The 17,071-nt window shown below is 41.2% G+C and overlaps 4 protein-coding genes across 4 annotated transcripts; 2 read left to right on the top strand and 2 right to left on the bottom strand.

Annotated features, from left to right (window-relative positions):
- Positions 1–1,358: 1,358 nt before the first annotated feature.
- On the bottom strand, positions 1,359–3,018 carry BDB00DRAFT_948749 (uncharacterized protein; the record flags this gene model as incomplete). Its single annotated transcript, XM_053129557.1, has 6 exons — positions 2,788–3,018; positions 2,688–2,709; positions 2,497–2,613; positions 2,240–2,391; positions 1,741–2,032; positions 1,359–1,485 (listed from the first exon to the last, which is right to left on the bottom strand). Exons 1-6 carry the CDS (start codon positions 2,855–2,857, stop codon positions 1,359–1,361), a joined length of 780 nt encoding a protein of 259 aa, XP_052985966.1. The 5' UTR covers positions 2,858–3,018.
- Positions 3,019–7,899: 4,881 nt separating this feature from the next.
- On the bottom strand, positions 7,900–9,212 carry BDB00DRAFT_795168 (uncharacterized protein). The gene is made up of 5 exons (XM_053121368.1): positions 9,147–9,212; positions 8,873–9,026; positions 8,609–8,788; positions 8,387–8,455; positions 7,900–8,229 (listed from the first exon to the last, which is right to left on the bottom strand). Exons 1-5 carry the CDS (start codon positions 9,160–9,162, stop codon positions 8,088–8,090), a joined length of 561 nt encoding a protein of 186 aa, XP_052985965.1. The 5' UTR covers positions 9,163–9,212; the 3' UTR covers positions 7,900–8,087.
- A 917-nt stretch (positions 9,213–10,129) lies between these two features.
- Positions 10,130–10,760, top strand: BDB00DRAFT_795167 (uncharacterized protein). Its single transcript, XM_053121367.1, has 3 exons — positions 10,130–10,289; positions 10,366–10,453; positions 10,539–10,760. The coding sequence occupies exons 1-3, from the start codon at positions 10,206–10,208 to the stop codon at positions 10,640–10,642; spliced, it is 276 nt and encodes a 91-aa protein (XP_052985964.1). The 5' UTR covers positions 10,130–10,205; the 3' UTR covers positions 10,643–10,760.
- On the top strand, positions 10,630–16,123 carry BDB00DRAFT_12849 (FANCI solenoid 4-domain-containing protein). The gene is made up of 18 exons (XM_053116181.1): positions 10,630–11,083; positions 11,191–11,260; positions 11,332–11,417; positions 11,526–11,700; positions 11,794–11,872; positions 11,951–12,112; positions 12,181–12,284; positions 12,392–12,535; positions 12,636–12,778; positions 12,839–12,951; positions 13,030–13,151; positions 13,242–13,722; positions 13,826–14,001; positions 14,161–14,286; positions 14,384–14,560; positions 14,682–15,144; positions 15,204–15,379; positions 15,480–16,123. Exons 1-18 carry the CDS (start codon positions 10,728–10,730, stop codon positions 16,026–16,028), a joined length of 3,702 nt encoding a protein of 1,233 aa, XP_052985963.1. The 5' UTR covers positions 10,630–10,727; the 3' UTR covers positions 16,029–16,123.
- The last annotated feature ends 948 nt before the right edge of the window (positions 16,124–17,071 follow it).

Raw genomic sequence — 17,071 nt, 5'->3', positions numbered from 1 at the left:
ATAAGAGCACCATGAATGTGTGCCTATACTGTTACATCGCTTGGCAATGGCTACCTGACCTCTTTTCATTTTTTTTCTACTCTCGCCATCACTATTATTAGCAAACTAGCAGCATATCCCAGTTTTCTTTTTATCGTCAAAATGATATGATAATGTATCACATGATGAATATCTTACGTGTTTCTTTTTTGTTTCTACTGTTACTACTACTGTTTGAAGAAACAACGGACGTTTTTCTTTTTCCATGATCTGCAAGTGCTGCAACTATAAATACAAAGAAAAAAGTGGGCTCATTCCACATACTGTACAGTAGTAGTGATTGCTGTTGCTGTAATATGCAAATTTAGACGGTTGGCAAAACCAGCACTTGCAAAACAAGTGATCGACAAGCTCTGTACGGCAGCACTGTTCGTTATTGCGATGAAAAAGGAATAATGCAGGGTTAAAGGGTGCAGTGACGGTGGCCTTGAAAATGCAAAAGAAGCGAAGCAATTTCTTCTCTTTTTGATAATCGAAACGAGGTGGGGGAGGAGGAGGAGTGTACCTACTAACACGCCAACCCCAACTAGTACTACACTCTATCTCTGTTTGATTGATGTGTGATATGATAAATTACATTTCACTCTACTGCTGCATACAGCTTGGCGAGGAAAAAAATACTAATGTGGGCTGTTATTATGTCTTCTGCATCATGTACATACAGTATGAGTTAGAAAGTCTGCTGCTAGCTCAGTAAACACTAGGTACACTACATCCCCATCATCATGATGTTGCGGCTTTCTGCCACATAGTAATACCCTTGATAGCACTGCTGGCTGTAGTAGGTCACATCTGCATATGTAAGTATGTGCATAACTCAAGAGCAGATGGTTTCATTACATAGCACAATTAAAATGAGTCTCTTTTCCAAGTTTAAAATGATCATGTTTGTATTTGTCTTCTATGTAAAAAAGTGTATGTGTGTGTGTGTGTATATAACTACAATGCACAAAAAAACAGAATCTTCTTTTGTTTTTGGGTGTTGGGGAGAGCAGTAATAAAGTTACTTTTTTGTCTTAAGTCAAAAATAATAAAAAAAAAGGTTCAATAGATGTGAGAAGTATGCGGGTGTAAAATAGAAAATAGTAAAAAAGAAAAAAAAAAGGAGAAGAATATGTAAGATAGAGTGTGATTTTGTGCCTTGTATGTTGTGGTTATGTGAGTGCGTAGAACAGAGAATGTGAGTGGAAATGTTGTTATTGTTGTGTAGTATGTATAGAACGTGAAAAAAAGTGATGTAAAAAGAAGAGATACAAAGTAGAAATTATTTTTTTTTTTTTTTGCACAGTGGAACACAAAAAAAAAGGGGGGGAGGGAAATCATGAAGAATGTTCGCGACATTGACGATGACCAGCATAGTTCAGCACGACGCCGACAAATTCATCCAGGATTCTTGTTTGTTCAACATATCGCACTGGCTCTACGTCGGGATTACGCTCAGAAGCACTTGCACCACTCTTGGGTTTGGCGGCGGCGGCGGCAGCAGCAGTCTTATCAGCAGTAACAGTAGCTGCGGTTGATGCTGATGTGGCAGCCGGGGAGGTTGATCCCGACGGTGGCGGATGCGGGTGTGCTGCTGCTGGTGATGATGATGCTGGCGAAGACGCGTGATACGGCGAAGGCGCATAAGAAAGCAATGCATGCATGGGCGGCAGAGCCAAGAAATCAGCCGAGCTGCTACTGCCACTGCTGCTATGCGACTCGTTATCATCCTCCGTTAAAGGGGATGTAGGCTGCTTGGTGAAAGCAGAAAGATGATCGCTGGTGAAACTGCTTAGTGTGCTAACACTGCTGCTACTTGTTCGGCGCTCGTTCCGCCAACTAGGTGATAAGTGCGGCAGTGCTGGCGAGGATGATGCGGACGAGTGGAAGGAGGAACGGCGCACGTCGATCGATGGTAGTTCGATTTTTCGCTGTGCGCCACTGTAGAATGGAAGCTCAACCAAGTCATCTTTAGTTCGGACTGAAGTGCTGCGGGTTACCATGGCCTCGTCTTCATCGTCTTCATCGTCATCACTGTTGAGGACAAGGTCGTGTTGCTGCTGCTTGGTGTGATGATGGTGACGGTGGACAAGGCGACGACCACGGCTTGGAAACATGAGATGATGCTGGCTCGCCTGTTGGTGTGGCGATGGATTCATGCTGTTGCTGGTAGGCTGCTGCTGCTTATCGATCTTTTGTTGCTCCATCATCATGCGACGTCCAAGACGGCGTGTGATCTCATCGCACACGAATTGCTGTTTCTCGGGTGAATCATGCTCGCCAAACTTTTGACGTGCCAGCCGATATACACGACATCTCAGATCGTTTTGTCGATTCTTTTCCCGGTTTTCTGCTCGCCACTTGCGCATCCTAAAGGCAAACACGGGCAAGTAATGGAAGTAGGTTCCCAAATGAGCAAAACTGTGTTGTTGTTTCTGAGTGCAAGTAATAGTCGCTGTGAGAGGGCTACCCTACCTTTCAGTGGTCTCTTCCTTGGATACGACCTTCTTGGCATGGCCCTTCCATCGTTTCTGGTCACGGCTGCGGATATATGGAATGTTGTGGATGTTTGGGTTCTCCATGTGGCGTTTCCTGTAATGATGTTTATGTCTTAGTGCTGGCAAATAAGAGTTGTCAAGACTAGCTGAGGTAGCGTGTAGACTTACAAGTTGGATCGCGTGGCAAAGACTGTTGGTGATGATAAAGTAAGGATCCTTGTTAGCATCTGTGAACAATCAAGGCTGTGCAGTGTGTGGCACGACTTACTCTTTGGACACTGGGTGCAGGCGAAGATACGTGTAGTAGAGGATGGCGTTGTGTCGAGTTGTGTGGTCATTTGCACGAAACGAAAACAAAGAGGAAAGGAGATGGAAGATATTAAAGAAAGAGAGGGTTTTATGTACAAAAACAAAAAGTAATTAATAAAGGGAAGCGTTTTTGAAAGGAAGAAGAAGAAGAAGAAGAAGGAAGAGGCAGAAGAAAAAAAAAAGGGCAACAATTAAAAAGGGAAGCTTAAACGAAGGCATTGACTGACTGTGAGCTAAATTGTGATTTTTTCATCTATCCATTTTATCACATTTCGGGTGCAAACACTGTACTCTCTACTACTACTACTACTACTACTACTACTATCATTGCTGCTACTTACCCCCCCCTCCCCTCCCCTCCACTACGATTGTACTGCCGTCTCCACCCAGTCATGTACAGAGGCTGCGCGCAAGTATGCGGCAATAGCTGATCAAATATTCCCTGACTACACATAACACAAACAGATAGACAGTGAGTCAGTTAGCACATATGTGCATGCGCATAGAAATAGCATACTCGCCTACATATATGAAGTTTATACCAAGGGCTCCGGATCACCTTCTTTCTATCCACACACACACACCCGCTAACACCCCCAAAATAGTCATCATCAACTCATTTCTCCCTTTTTTTACTCTTTTGCTCCATTCATTTTTTGGCGGGAAATTCGACCCCTCCTATCAAATTCTTTCTCTTCCCCGCCCTTTATAGTAGCAAGAGCAGTGGAATGAACGTAGTAGTAGTCGACGTCGTCGTCGTCCGCAGCAAAAAGCGTGGACCTATGTTGGCAAGTGCTCAAGGCAGGTCGGTAAGAAAGGGCAAAGAGATCATCCCCGCGCCCTTCCCCCCGCCCTCCCCCAAACAATAAGCAAAGAGAATAATAGCACTTGTCTGAAATGTCATTAGAACTGTCCCTGTTATTTTTGGGCCGGATTACAATTTTATTTATGTATGGTGCGCTTGTCTGTTTATCGCTTGTTTTGACCTTGACGCATGGTGCTGATAATAGTTGTGACTATTAGTATGCGTGCGTATGAGTTCTCTTCGTAGCACGAAAAGTGACTTACTTGATATGCGTGCTGTTGTAGCTTTCAAGTGGAAAAAGGCTGCGAAATGATACGGATGATCATAGCATACATGAATGTTGCAACTCCCTTATCCTCCTAGGGCTCATGGCAGAGGAATTCTTCAGGTGGGAAAAATGATGTGTCGTCTCCACTCTTTCTCTCTCTCTCGGGTCAAGTAGCGCGAACAAGAAGTGCCCTGTCGTTCGCAAAACATCATCACCAACATCATAGTCATCAGAAAGAGCATTCCGGGCAAAACTAGATACGTAAATTAAAAAAAAAAGTATACAATGTCACGCATAGACATGCATCACCATCGTCGCCACTTGTATCGCCATCGTCACCATTTATCGCCAACAACAACAGCAGCATCAGCAGCACCTTGTTTGTTTTTTGTCACTTTAAACTGTGCAAATATTTTCTCTTTTTCTGGTCATTTTATTTGGGTGGGGGGGGAAGGGAAAGCGAGTTAGAAGCGAAATGGAAAAGGCTACTACTACTACTATTACTATTACTACTACTCGCCATCACTTTACAAAGTGGGTTGAAAAGGGGGCACGCATTCGTGTCCATGTCCAGAGAGAAGCATACCGACGAGTACACAGACTTGAGGAGGTTCTCCTCTTTCTTTCTTTGTATTCTTTGCTATTCGGCCATACACTATGTAGCAGATCACGATATATGCTTACAGCGTCCTCTCCCCCCAGCAGCCCCCCCCCCCCCGGGGGCATGAAGCCCTTCATATCAGATAGAGTGGAAGAATAACAAGAGGTTTGATGATAGGGACATGGCAATTCAATTGGGTCGAGCAATGCACACGCCCACCCATATCGGAGGTGGCACGGGATTGATTAAAAAAAAGTATTTTGGACATTCCGCTCTCACAAAGAAAAAAGATATGTTTTACTTTTCGTGTGTGTGTATGTGTGTGTGCGTATGTGTGTGAGTGATGTTTAAGCAGTGCATCATCATCAAATTACTTTTTAGTTTTTATTTATTCGAAATCATCACTTATTATATGTCCTCTGCCTTATTGTTTGTGCATCATTGTTTGTTGTTGCTCTTCTACATGCTTTTGTAAAAACATGCCGCCCCGTTTTTTATAAAGGGTGACTGGGGTGGGGGGGGGGAGGGGAGTGTTTATCACTTGACCGTACCACTTTCAGCTGAATAAATATATCACCTTGGCAGATGTACTTACTTGGTTACAGTAACTATAGAAAAAACTTCAGCGCTTGCTCCTCTAAGATAAATCGTATGATATATAAGATGTCTATTATTGGCAAATCACGGGAGGAAGCTTGTTTGGTGCTGTCATCAAAGACTTATGGTATTCAAGCGTCAATAGCTTAGTTTCGCCGAAACTCTTTAATCGTATATTTAAAAAGGCAAAACTGGATACAGCAGTGTTTTGTACTTGTTGCACAGAGCTTTCCACTTGTCTACTCCTCTTTATATCTTGCAGCTTCCATAATTTTTTTCTAGATCCCGTTACTGTTCCGGCCTTCTTCACCAGAAGATTGACCACAACCTCACTCTGAAATGAAATAGCTCGGATAACTCGAGCCTTTAAACTCTAATGCGTGTATATCCTTGTCATACAGGAGTTGTCGTGCTCTGGTATACTTGAAGTCAAATCCTTTATCTGCTTGTTGAATTTACAGTACACTCTTTTTTGTATAACTGCTTTTTATTTTATTTTTGGAGACGTAAAGTAGAAAAAAAATGCATTTAAAGATCTTCTAAGCCTTCTCAACTTGCCCCCCTTTCTGAAAGTGCTTTTCCTGATCATCATATACCCACTTGGCGTAAGGGTGCAGGTTTCAAGTCTTACAGTATAATAGTGCTATTACTGTTACGCATAAAAGAAATGCATCATGTACCTATGAGTACTTTCCGTTAACCCGCTGCCGTAAGTTGATCCTCACCACCATAATATCACAGATGAACCGTAGCGTACTTTAGTTGCCTTGTTCCCTTACATTCAATGCGAAATGTGTACACTAGCTCTACAGTACATGCATCATATTAGGAAACGAGGTAAGCGGAATACGGCGTAATTTCCATAGATGTAATATTACCGATATATACTAGGTATCAGAGAACTCGCGGAGATATGATAACTCTTTGATCTACTATTCGCTTGTCCATACTCACGGAAGCAAAACTGTCATAGAACTATGTGCAGTGACACTACTACTACTACTACTACTACTACTACTACTACTACTACATTGCTACAGATTAAAATGGCTTAGGTTTCAAAACTCTTATTAGATGGCAGTGCAGTAATAATATACACGTCTAACCCAACGTCAACTCTACCGTAGACAAAAATAGGGCTTCTTGCCTTCCAGGCATCCTGGGTCGCATAATCATATTCTATATATACCCTCTTCTAGTCTGTCGTATAGCGTCACTACATAGCCGATACACTTCGCTAATCCCTTCCTCCCACCCTGTTATGCCAGCAATGGCTTATGTAAATAAGGGTTTAGAAAGGCTCAGGATGATGCGCTTTTCCGCCTAATATCATAAGCTCTTCCAGTTAACATTGATTCATAAGCACATACATACAATCATACCATCCGCCTTGAAGTTCTACACTTTAAATACTGAGTCGAATCTGACGCCCATCCTTTTCCTTTGCCGGATCTTGACGACCTTACAATCTTTTGTTCTGACGTCTCTCCAGTGGATTCTGTGATTTCAGACAGCATGTGGAAGATTGAACGGATCACATTTGGAGATAGGCACACAATAATATGTATATGAGCTCTTTTCCCTTTGCAGGATCTTGATGGCTTTACGATCTGCTGTTTGGCCATCTCTTTAATGGAGCCTGTGAGCTCTAACAGTATGTGGAAGATCAATCGGATCACGTTTGAAGATGGACACACAGAATGATATGTATATGAACATGTTCAGGGATCGGCGGTTCGTCCGCCCATGTCATGATGAGCGATGTTGAGCTGTGGTTCTTGTTGAAAAACTAAAATGAAGGAGAGTGTGCGATTGCTTGTCGAACTACTAACTTTTCTATGTCCTACTCTGTTGAATTAGCTCGTAGAGCTCTCTCTTGAACCTGAAAGAGTTTTCACAAAAAAAATTGCATATGACATACTAAAAAAGCCAGGCCACCAGGTTAAAAAAAAGGCACGCGTACTGGCGTGTATACAGATGTGGGAGTTTTTGGGGGGGGGGAAGAAAGGGTGGTGCGATAGGAAAAGAAGAAAGGAAGATCATGAAGCAGCATTGTTATGCATGAAGGAGCGCAAACGCAGAAATTATAACCCGTGATCCTTTATTTTGCTTTTAGCCCTGGGGGTCTAAACTGTAAGATGACAACTGATTTGTACGCATAAACACACATTTTACCCGGATCTTTGTTGTTTTGAGCCGGAAGCGCAATCCCGTTACTGCTTCTCCTCCCTAAGAAGCCCACGCCAAGTGTTGCCCTGTGGTCTCCTAGACAATAATAGTAGCCTGTTGTCATCAATCTTATTTAATACCGTGTCAAAGATGAGTAGAGGGTGACTTCCAATAAGCAATCTGGTTCTAGTTCTGCTGCCGCTACACACAAATGACACAGAGATAACGATCGGAAGCAACTCACATTAATGTGTATATACACATCCAAATACGCCGGTCTGGACGATGAGCAAAAAATTAGGAAGCATACGATCTTTGCGCGTTCATCATACATATGCCTTTTGACCTTTTAAGTCAGTCATTTTCCTTCATTGTATGCATATTACGTAGCATGGCATACAACTTAGGAGCACGCAGTAACCGGCTGTGTATCATCTCAGGGATGGACGGATGATCCACATGATCTTTTATACCGCCTGGGAAGGTTTAACTTGGCAGAAGAACAACACCAGCAGCAACTGCCATTAGCAATAACCATAACAACAACAAATAAGCTATTCTCTTTTTCGATTTTGTTTATCAATCACAAAAAAAAGATGATGCTACGTATACGTAACATACCTAACCTGACTGCAATTGAGCAACATATACAGCGAATAAGATAGTTGCAACATAATATATTAATAACGGAAAAATAAAATGGTTAAAATAAAATCAGGCAGTGGTGGATATTATCAGCATGTGGCGTAAAACCATCAAAGACAACAACAACAACGCCAGTAACATATACCTCTAAATACTAGCTTTACTATCTATCAGTTAGCTGTACATAAAATCTCTTGCTTCTTCTTCCTCTTCCTCTTTCACTGCCTGTTCTGTTTCAACTCCCAATCGACATAGCGGACAAGTATTATGTAGTTCTAACCAAGGCACCAGACATTCCCGATCAAAGTAATGACCACTAACATTGAACAAATTAAAGAATTAGAGTTGAGCACACGAGTATAACGTATCAATATAACAACGAACTACAGGTTGTTGCAGCAGCTATCACTACGTACACTACGAATACTAATACTGCTATCACTACTACAATTACTATAATAACAATAACTCACCAAGGCATTTGAGTGACGCCGCTTTCACTTGCTTTTAAATTATCTTTACAGATAATACAGGTTTCGTCACTAGTGAGAAGAAAAAGTAGTTCTAATAGTTTTACTACAAAGTGCTTTCCAGTCTATTCGTCCCACCTTTTCTATAGCCACGCCCACTTTTTCTTTCCCTGGTTTCTTCCATCCGAATATACAGGGACGATTTTTTCCCTTCCACTGACAAACCTGTCCAGTTGACTAGCTTTAATTTTCGGAAGAAGTCGAATAAACCGTTGTGAAGCCGGTGGTGGTCCTTTGGCATTGCTTTGCGACTCTTCCAGTAATTGTGAAACAAGATCGTCGAGAAACTGTTCCTGATCTCGATTACCTGTGGCCTGCATTTGGTCTCGAAACTGACCAAAGAACCTGTATAAAAATATTATTTTTGCGACCGTTTTAAAAACTTCGTCTACCTTCTTTTAAAAAATGAGAGAATGAAGTTATATTTACTGCGCTGTTTGCATCAGTTGTTGTAAATTTTGTGCAGCATCGACATGGGTTCGACGCGTTGTTGTCGAGGGGGAAGCGCCCATAAAATCGTCTAGATCGACATTATAGTGTTGTTGCCGACGATCGTTGGTCGTTGTCTTTATATTGAGATCGTCTGTATGCAGTAAATTAGCTTTTTTTCTTCTTCTTCTTCTTCTTCTTCTTTATTGTGTAATCTTTATTTGGCTACATATTGGCCAATTAAAGGAAAGAAAATAGGTCAAATCGTACACACCGAAATAACTCGCCATATTATAACTGCTTTACTATTTGTTTCAAGAAAAGGAAAGTTCGGTCGTTGCGGTGCTTACGAATGCGCATGAACTGGGCAATGCCAAAACTCAACCCATTCGGGCCTAGCGACTCCGAAACTGTGGCGCAGATACAGCGTATCCCAAAGGAATGTACACGCAAAGAAAAGGCAAGGTAACGCTTGCTTTGCTTAATATCTTACATACCGTAGGCTCCAAATACTAGTCAAATGCAGCACTTGCCAAATAATGATTTGTCCAACCGATTTTTTTTTTTCGTATTTGCGCAGTTGGTTTACTGTGGGTTTTTTCGTTGCGCAACTCCTTGATTTTCACATCGCGCGCTAGTCGATTGAATCTTGTCTTTTCCAAAAAGTTTGATATGTATTCATTCTTTGAACCATGTATTTCATCTCCTTAATCAGATGTGCTGAGTATGTTTAAAGGTTAATAATCTGTATCTCAACGTTTCCACCGTCAGAATGTTGTTCTGTTTCTTGCGCTGGTACCACATGCTATTGTCCATATACCACGAGGATTTGCTCTGTACTTTCGCTCTCTTGTTCCAACATAATATTGGTGTCGGATAGACGACAGAGGGCGACATAGTAGTAATAGCAGTTGAACGATTAAGGGTGCTTACAATGCATGTATCTACTGGGTTTACTGTCATCTCCAGCCCTGATCTTGCCTTGGTGGCAAAGATTACGTATTATGCCTACTGCTAATATATTAGAATCATTCACTTTCAGAGCACCCTAGAGTAATCAAGAATTACATATGCACATATATTATATATCGTTAGCATCAGATGAGCGTTAAAGCATGTATAATAGGTTATCGTGTTTTTTGGGACTTATGAAATAAGAGGCAGAAGCAGTAGATACACATAGGAAGTATAAGGCGGCGATCACTGCACACGCGGAGGCGCGCTCGATTTTTATTCGTTTACTCGTAGACGGAAAAACTGACAACATAAAGTACGCGTATTTGTCGCGTCAAAAAAAAAAAAGCTGCGCTTTCCTCTTCTTTCCTTTTCTATCATGGAGCAAACTACGATTAAGCTCTTTAAGAAATCGGACAAACAGGAACTTTTTGAGTTTCTTAGAAAACAATCGACCGAGGAAGTGAGTGTGGCCGTACCTAAATTTGTCTGAATTGATGGAAAGAACGAAATCTGACAAGATCCCCTCCTTTTCTTAGATTTCAGAAGCAATTCGAACACGACTGGACACTAGTGGAATAGAAGACGATGTTGATCCAATATTGTTTATACGTGCCATTATCGTCGGTAAGTGGATGCCGAACCGCGAAAGTAGTAAAAGTGTTTGCTCCCTATATATTCACACTGAAGGTTCTTCTTTTGGTGATACAAGGCTCACCTGTACAAGGCGGCGACGACTGCACCTATCGACGGTTTTTAGTTTTCCGAGAAGCTATTGCTTGGTATATACATAGGCCAGGGGTGGATGGGTACTAATGATAGAGGGAGAGGGATATTTCTCGTGATATTTGTTATTAACTTGGATCGAAAAATACGTCTCTGTCTTCTTCTTTGAAATAAAATGAATTGCAGGTTGAGCAAAGACACGGATACAACATCAAGTGCAAAGCAAGCAGCCAACGTATTCAACCTTTTACTACCTGAGGTCGACACTTTGGAATCCAACATGTTATCTCGATTTGCATATGATATTATATCGTTTGTGGAGAAGCAAGTACAGGTCCAACCACGATTATTTGAACTATTATCCAAAATCTGGAATGTTCTTTCTACGACAGATGCCCAAGCGGATGGCGTTATCGAGCAACTATCAAAGTCTGATTGGAACCCTCAGTCAGCCATCAGTATTGCATCCGCGTTCAACGAAATGGAACTATCTCCTATTCAGCTCGACAAAGTGTGCAAGCGGATGATCTTGTAAGGGTTCCTCTCTCTTTCTCGCCGTCTTTTCCTTTTTTTTTGTTCTCATGGAAGCTAAGGTATGGGTAATAACTTTACATGCTCAAAATCATTAAATAAAATAGAGAGTTAGGAGAACTTGATGTAGAAGAAACGCCTCCGTTTATCTATCAGCTATTACTCTTATCACGCAAGGTATGTTGGGAGCTGGTACTCAAAATTGTAAGTTAAGAAAGATTGATTATAAGGTGATTGTATTTGAGCAGGGCATGAAAAAGGAAGTTATCAGCGGTATCTGCAAACATTTTATTGCGCTGAAAAAGCATGCCAGTGAAAGCGCTGCTACACCAAGGTGAGAAACGCAAGTAGAATGGAAAGATGGGTTCTCAATGTGATGGGACTCTCAAGAAAAAACAGGTTACATATAACACTGACAGTTTTTTTGGTTTCCATTTGCTAGTTTTCGGCGGATGGAAGGAACTGTTATGTTACATATGTCATTTGCCATTAAACAGGATCAAGACCTCGGAAAAGAACTAATTAAATATGTCTCTAATGGAAAGACGGTGGCGCTAGAAACATTCCCCATCGCATGTTTACTATCCGCAGCAAGAATTCATCGATTGGAGGATACGGTAAGTCTCATTATTTTTGCTAAGCATTCATTTAAAATTTACTTCATTTGACATATAAGCGAGTTTTGTAAATATGCTCCTTGGTATACGTAGATATTTGACATTTTACAGAAAGCTATTGTCAACATATACAAAGATGGTGAAAAACTCAAACAGTGCGCTTGGATTTCAGGTAAGCAAATTGGATGGGCTTTACACGGGGGCATATGTGCATTACAAATAATCTAATTTCCTTATTGTTATGATATAGATTTTTCGCGGATAGATGGGAATCGTCTCCATCAAGTCATGATGGAAATTACTGAGAACTCGGCACATGGATGGGACCAGCTGATTCAGTCATTAACACAGTTAGCGATGCTATTAATCGATCATGCATCCACTCAAAGCTTTGTGCCCGGCAGACCTTCTTGTAAGTAACTGATAATCAAAGCTTCGTTAAAGTATCTACTTTAACTAACCAACTTCTATTGTTATTAGCATCTTCCTCCCCTCCCCCTCTGCCTGCGATTGATAAGAGCAAACAAGGACCGTTGGATTGTGCTACCCTACTGGGAAAAGATATCTTGTCAAAGATGTTCGAGGTAATTTATTCTAAATCCGTGGCGAGCTAAAATGATGGATCTATTATCATTCATAATCGAACAGCAATACTAATGATAATGGTACATATTGACACATATATCCATAGCTGCATAGAATTGTACGGTCTGAAATCCTCGAACAGATTACGGCCCGTATCGTGTCACATTCTCCAAGCACTATGCATTTTCTCGATATCCTGGAAACGATTGTAGCAAAGGACTATTATGCCATCGAGCCATTTATACCCAATGTAAGCGCGCTTCAATCCTATCATCAAAAATAGACACAGGTCATACAGAATGAGATCAACTAGAAAGGAGAAACCAACATCAATTCTTATATTTATTTAGTTGAGAGATACCTTGGATTATCTTTCCTTGCTTCCATACGTGACAGCAGAACGGCTGCTGACAACTATCCAACCTGTAGCAAGCAGAAATGACCAATTCCGGGATGGTTTAATGCTCGTGTTACGTAAGAGCATGTTTGCAAAGTAAGTTATGCTGGGCTAAATGGGTGGGGTACGTTTATAGACATTGACCAAATGATCTAGAGACTTGAACGGACGAATGGTTTCTGTGAATGGATTTCTTGCCCTCCTGTCCAATGTCTTTTCCCAACAAAATTCCTCTAACTATTCTCAAGGCATTGCTTATGAAATCTTGGGTAAATATATGTCCACGTTTATTGTCTTTATGAGATTGGAAGCTGTACCAACTAACGTCTTCTAAAACCTTCTTTAAGGATTATTACGACGATGTTTTAATCAACAAGCTGAGATTCGAGCTACTGCCTACAAGGGCCTTGCAACTCTATCACAACATAAGGATATCGCTGGCGATATCTTTGAAATCCTTTATGCTCAAGTATTGAATATGATCTTTTTTTTTGCGTCTGGCACATTTTAATGCCAAGTACATTAACTTTGGAATACGATTGTATCTTTTCAAAAAAAGTTTCAGAGAGTATACGAAAAGGATCGTGGCATGGTCACACCTATTCGACTCGACGTATGTGTCGAAAACTCTCACAATGGTGGTGCCCCCAAAATAGCCGAACCAATTCATATACTTCTATCCAGTCTATTCCAGTCGTTACGCAACTTGGAAAAATGTCTCAATAACACTAGCAACTCTGTCATCACCGATCAAGTCAGCAAGTGTCGCAGCGACTTAGCATCGCTAGTGTTTCGACTTTCAAAATCAGATTTGGAGGATTATGAGTTGGACAAGACTGCAGATTTGGACTTGGCAACTCATACTGGCATGCGGAACAACATCTATGCGGGTTTATTGCAAGGCACTTATGAAGCGGCCATGGAGTATGAATACTTTGGTCCTCATGAATCATTGGAATCCTTTCAAACGATATTGAACCTGTTCAAGAAACGGATGGATGCGGCTGCCTTGTTGAAGGAAGGCTCATCCAATGACAAAGGTAGATATAAAGCAGTTGAACTTTTCTTTCTCCTTTAGTCAGTAGCTGTTATTATTGTTTTACGATACTTCTAACATGTCCAACAACAACAACAAACAATCAGGACGTAAGAGCGTAGCCGTGCAAGCTGAATACTCTGTCTCTTCACTCGATTTCTTGACGGATGTGACTCGGCGAATGTTTACTGAAGGAAGTGTTCAAAGACCTATTCGAGCATTGCGTGGCGACATTGGTTATGTCCAGTACATTGTGCTAAGCATTCAAACGGCTCTCAAAAAGGTAATGAACGCTGTACCAAACGTCATAATAAGCATTCTTTTGTTACTAGGTCTTTTTTGGGGGTAGAAAGGGATAAAGGGTCATGTAACAAAAATTTTAAGGCACGCGTCTTACTAACGACATTACTATTCTGCTCTTGTTATACCTATTTTCGTGCAGACAACCTTACAAGGTGGCATCCAGGAACGTAGCTTTGACCGATGTACAGAGCTGGGCAAGTTATGTCTGAACATTCTGAAATCCGAAGATAGTGACAGTAGCTTTGTCAATCATCAAGCTAAAAAAGTAAGTGTTGTTTCTGTTGCTGTATTAGCCGCACACATACATGCAGCGTTCTTGTTAATTAATTCTGTCTGAATGTATCATTTATAACTTTCTGCAGGGACACTCGGTGTTGGAATCGATCTGGGATACATTCAGGAACATTTGCGAGACCGTGCTACAGCTATGGCCGGACCAAATTGTAACCTTATTTTCACGCTTGACAGGATCGCCGATGGAAACAGTTGAGGGCAGCCATATCAACACTCAAGTTTTCAATGTTGTCAAAATCATTGAGGTAGAGACAAACATTTGCTATTAACTACTGTTTTTATTATTATATTCAAGAGAAGAGCAACAGCAACAACTGCATAATAACGCACGCACGTACAAAACTAAATTCGATATGGTTAAAATAGGAAATTATGACCAAATATCTCAGCGACAGAACACCTCTGTACAAGGAAGCTGCAAATCTTATGCAGGTTGTCGTATTTCTGTCTAAGCGCATGGATAGAAATGCAGGTGGCTGTGACTTTCGAGAACGGACAATGCACATGACCAAATGGCTTGAATCAATCATCAAGGAACGGCCCATCGAAGACACTGCATTGGCCAAACAAATCATCAACCTGTATATCCAGCTAAGTGCTGAAATTAATGATTTCAAGCCAATAGTATATCTTGCTCAAGACCTGCATACAATTCATGGCGATTTGGATTTTGACCAACCAGTGACTAGCGGTGATGAAGATGAGGCACAGGTGCAGTACATGATGATCAACATCAAGACTTGTAGTCCCATCACGCTACAGCTGCTGTCGTTCATGGATCAGCTAAACGACGATATGATATGGGGTATCGGTCGACTCAAACTTGCAGGTAAAGTGACAGTTACGAGTGAATAAACATGTTTCATTACTAATTCATTCTATATACAGCCTCAACAGACGCTAATAATATACACGAGTTTGAAAATGCCATGTGTGGACGCTTGATATTTCATCTGAATATCATGAGTGAGTTTACAAAAGCAGTGTTACTGGGCCAGCATGCTGAAAACTTGATCAAGACTCTTATCAAGACATACAAGACACTTTCTACGCTCATCAAATACGTATGTACTACCATTAACTTTGAACTTTTATCCTTGCTGATATATCTCTCTTTCCACTTTCTGATACGATTATTCGCAAATTGGTATATATCTCATGTAGAAACTGGTATCACGGCCGAAAGAAATATCGGATGACTTTACCATGGTCGTCATGGCTGCTTGTACACGCGTTACCGACAAAATGTACCGATTCCTGACAGTATATGGTCAACATCACGAACATAACGCTGCAGGCGCCAGCGGCACATCCACAGCAAAAAAGAGATCCAAGGACGGTAGCAACAAGAAACAATCGGTTCACAGCAAGGAAAAGGCCAAAATCTTGCGCGAATCCAAAATGATTCCTAAATTAATTTTTGAAGTCGAGGAGTTCGAACGGCACTTGATCCAACTGACTCGCAGATCCAACAAAGATTTGATGCAACACATGAAGCGCAGCACTTCACGCGATTTTAAGATCAACTTGAATTCGATCGAAGCAGAGCCACGAGAAGAGAGCGCGGATGAAGATGACGATAGAGCTGCCAAGGAAGAAGCCATGCAAGATTATTTGGCAGAAAATCGACAAGAGGATAATGGTGAAGAAGAGGAAGGAAGCATTGGTGATGGTGGCAGTGGTAGAGCTTCCAAGCGAGCACGGGTAGTTTAAATAAACATGTAAAGTAACTCTTGTGTAGTAAATAGCAACGAAAACAAAGATCTCACTTATTGTACATTACAACTCTTGGAATATATGAAAATACAAAGTTCTCTCAAATTAAGTAGCACTCTGTTGCCTACCAAAACTGATACTTCATTTATATATGATATCTAAAATATAAATGTTGGTTTGAGAAAAAGAAAGATTATAATGACATACAAAATTGGAGGGGGAAGGATGATAAAGGTCCTTCTTACTAAGAAAATAATAATGATAATAATATATAGAGAAAAAAATATACTAAACTATACTTGAAGCCAAAAAGAAAATTTAGAACCGACTTTCTAATTCAAGAAATGATTGTTTTTGACACACATTCTTTTCACAATATGTAATGTGTGTGATTCCATGATTGTTTCCCGCTTCTCTTAATACTTGAATCCGCTCAGTGGTTCCCATACACTACTGGAAGCCAACAAATTGGCCTGATTTGTTGCTGTTGTTGCTGCTGTTGCTGCTGTCGCCATGACATCCGGTTTACTAGGAGATAATGTCTTTGTTGTTACCGTGACTGCTGCTGTGGTCAGACCAGCTGAACCATCGGTCAAGCCCATTACTTTAGCTGCGTCTGCCATATGATCTTCGTCGGGACTAATTGGTAAGGAAGGTGGTCGTGGAGGAGGTGGGGAAAAGAACGCATCATTGGTTGTTGTTGCGTGATGATCTACTACTACTTCTTGTGGGATCGGTGGTACAATGTGTGGCAGAGGTCCTGCTGGTGGCTGTGGTGGTGGTGGTGGTGCCCATGGGTAATGCATTGCAAACAGGTTTGACTGGCGTAATGTGGAGGTGTTTTCAGAAGGTGTAGTTTCGGTGGAGGAGGTGGAATACATGGTTTCGCTCATGTTTGGTATGCCTGTTTTATAATTGTGAAGTGGTTAGTAAGTTTTCGTTTTAAAAATCCGTATCTACTTAGAAGGAATAAAAGAGCTTTTTTTTATTACCAATGGATCCGACTAAGGGATTGTTGGTAGGAATTGTCGTATCACTGC

The sequence above is a fragment of the Zychaea mexicana genome (genome assembly GCF_025766255.1).
Source record: "Zychaea mexicana strain RSA 1403 chromosome Unknown BDB00scaffold_1, whole genome shotgun sequence".
NCBI lineage: Eukaryota > Fungi > Mucoromycota > Mucoromycetes > Mucorales > Lichtheimiaceae > Zychaea > Zychaea mexicana.
The sequence above is the reverse complement of the archived record's forward strand: the minus strand, read 5'-3'. Positions and strand labels throughout refer to the sequence as shown.

Bases quoted from the DNA above. Each gene is read 5' to 3' on its own strand.
- BDB00DRAFT_795167 (XM_053121367.1), top strand. From the start codon at position 10,206: ATGGAGCAAACTACGATTAAGCTCTTTAAGAAATCGGACAAACAGGAA. The intron at 10,290-10,365 runs GTGAGTGTGGCC...TCCTTTTCTTAG, and splicing joins GAAAACAATCGACCGAGGAA to ATTTCAGAAGCAATTCGAAC. The intron at 10,454-10,538 runs GTAAGTGGATGC...TGGTGATACAAG, and splicing joins TATACGTGCCATTATCGTCG to GCTCACCTGTACAAGGCGGC.
- BDB00DRAFT_12849 (XM_053116181.1), top strand. From the start codon at position 10,728: ATGAATTGCAGGTTGAGCAAAGACACGGATACAACATCAAGTGCAAAG. The intron at 12,285-12,391 runs GTAATTTATTCT...ATATATCCATAG, and splicing joins TCTTGTCAAAGATGTTCGAG to CTGCATAGAATTGTACGGTC. The intron at 14,287-14,383 runs GTAAGTGTTGTT...AACTTTCTGCAG, and splicing joins TCAATCATCAAGCTAAAAAA to GGACACTCGGTGTTGGAATC.
- BDB00DRAFT_795168 (XM_053121368.1), bottom strand. The intron at 8,456-8,608 runs GTTTGTCAGTGG...TCTTCTCACTAG, and splicing joins AAAGCTAGTCAACTGGACAG to TGACGAAACCTGTATTATCT. The intron at 8,230-8,386 runs GTGAGTTATTGT...GTTCAATGTTAG, and splicing joins GGCGTCACTCAAATGCCTTG to TGGTCATTACTTTGATCGGG.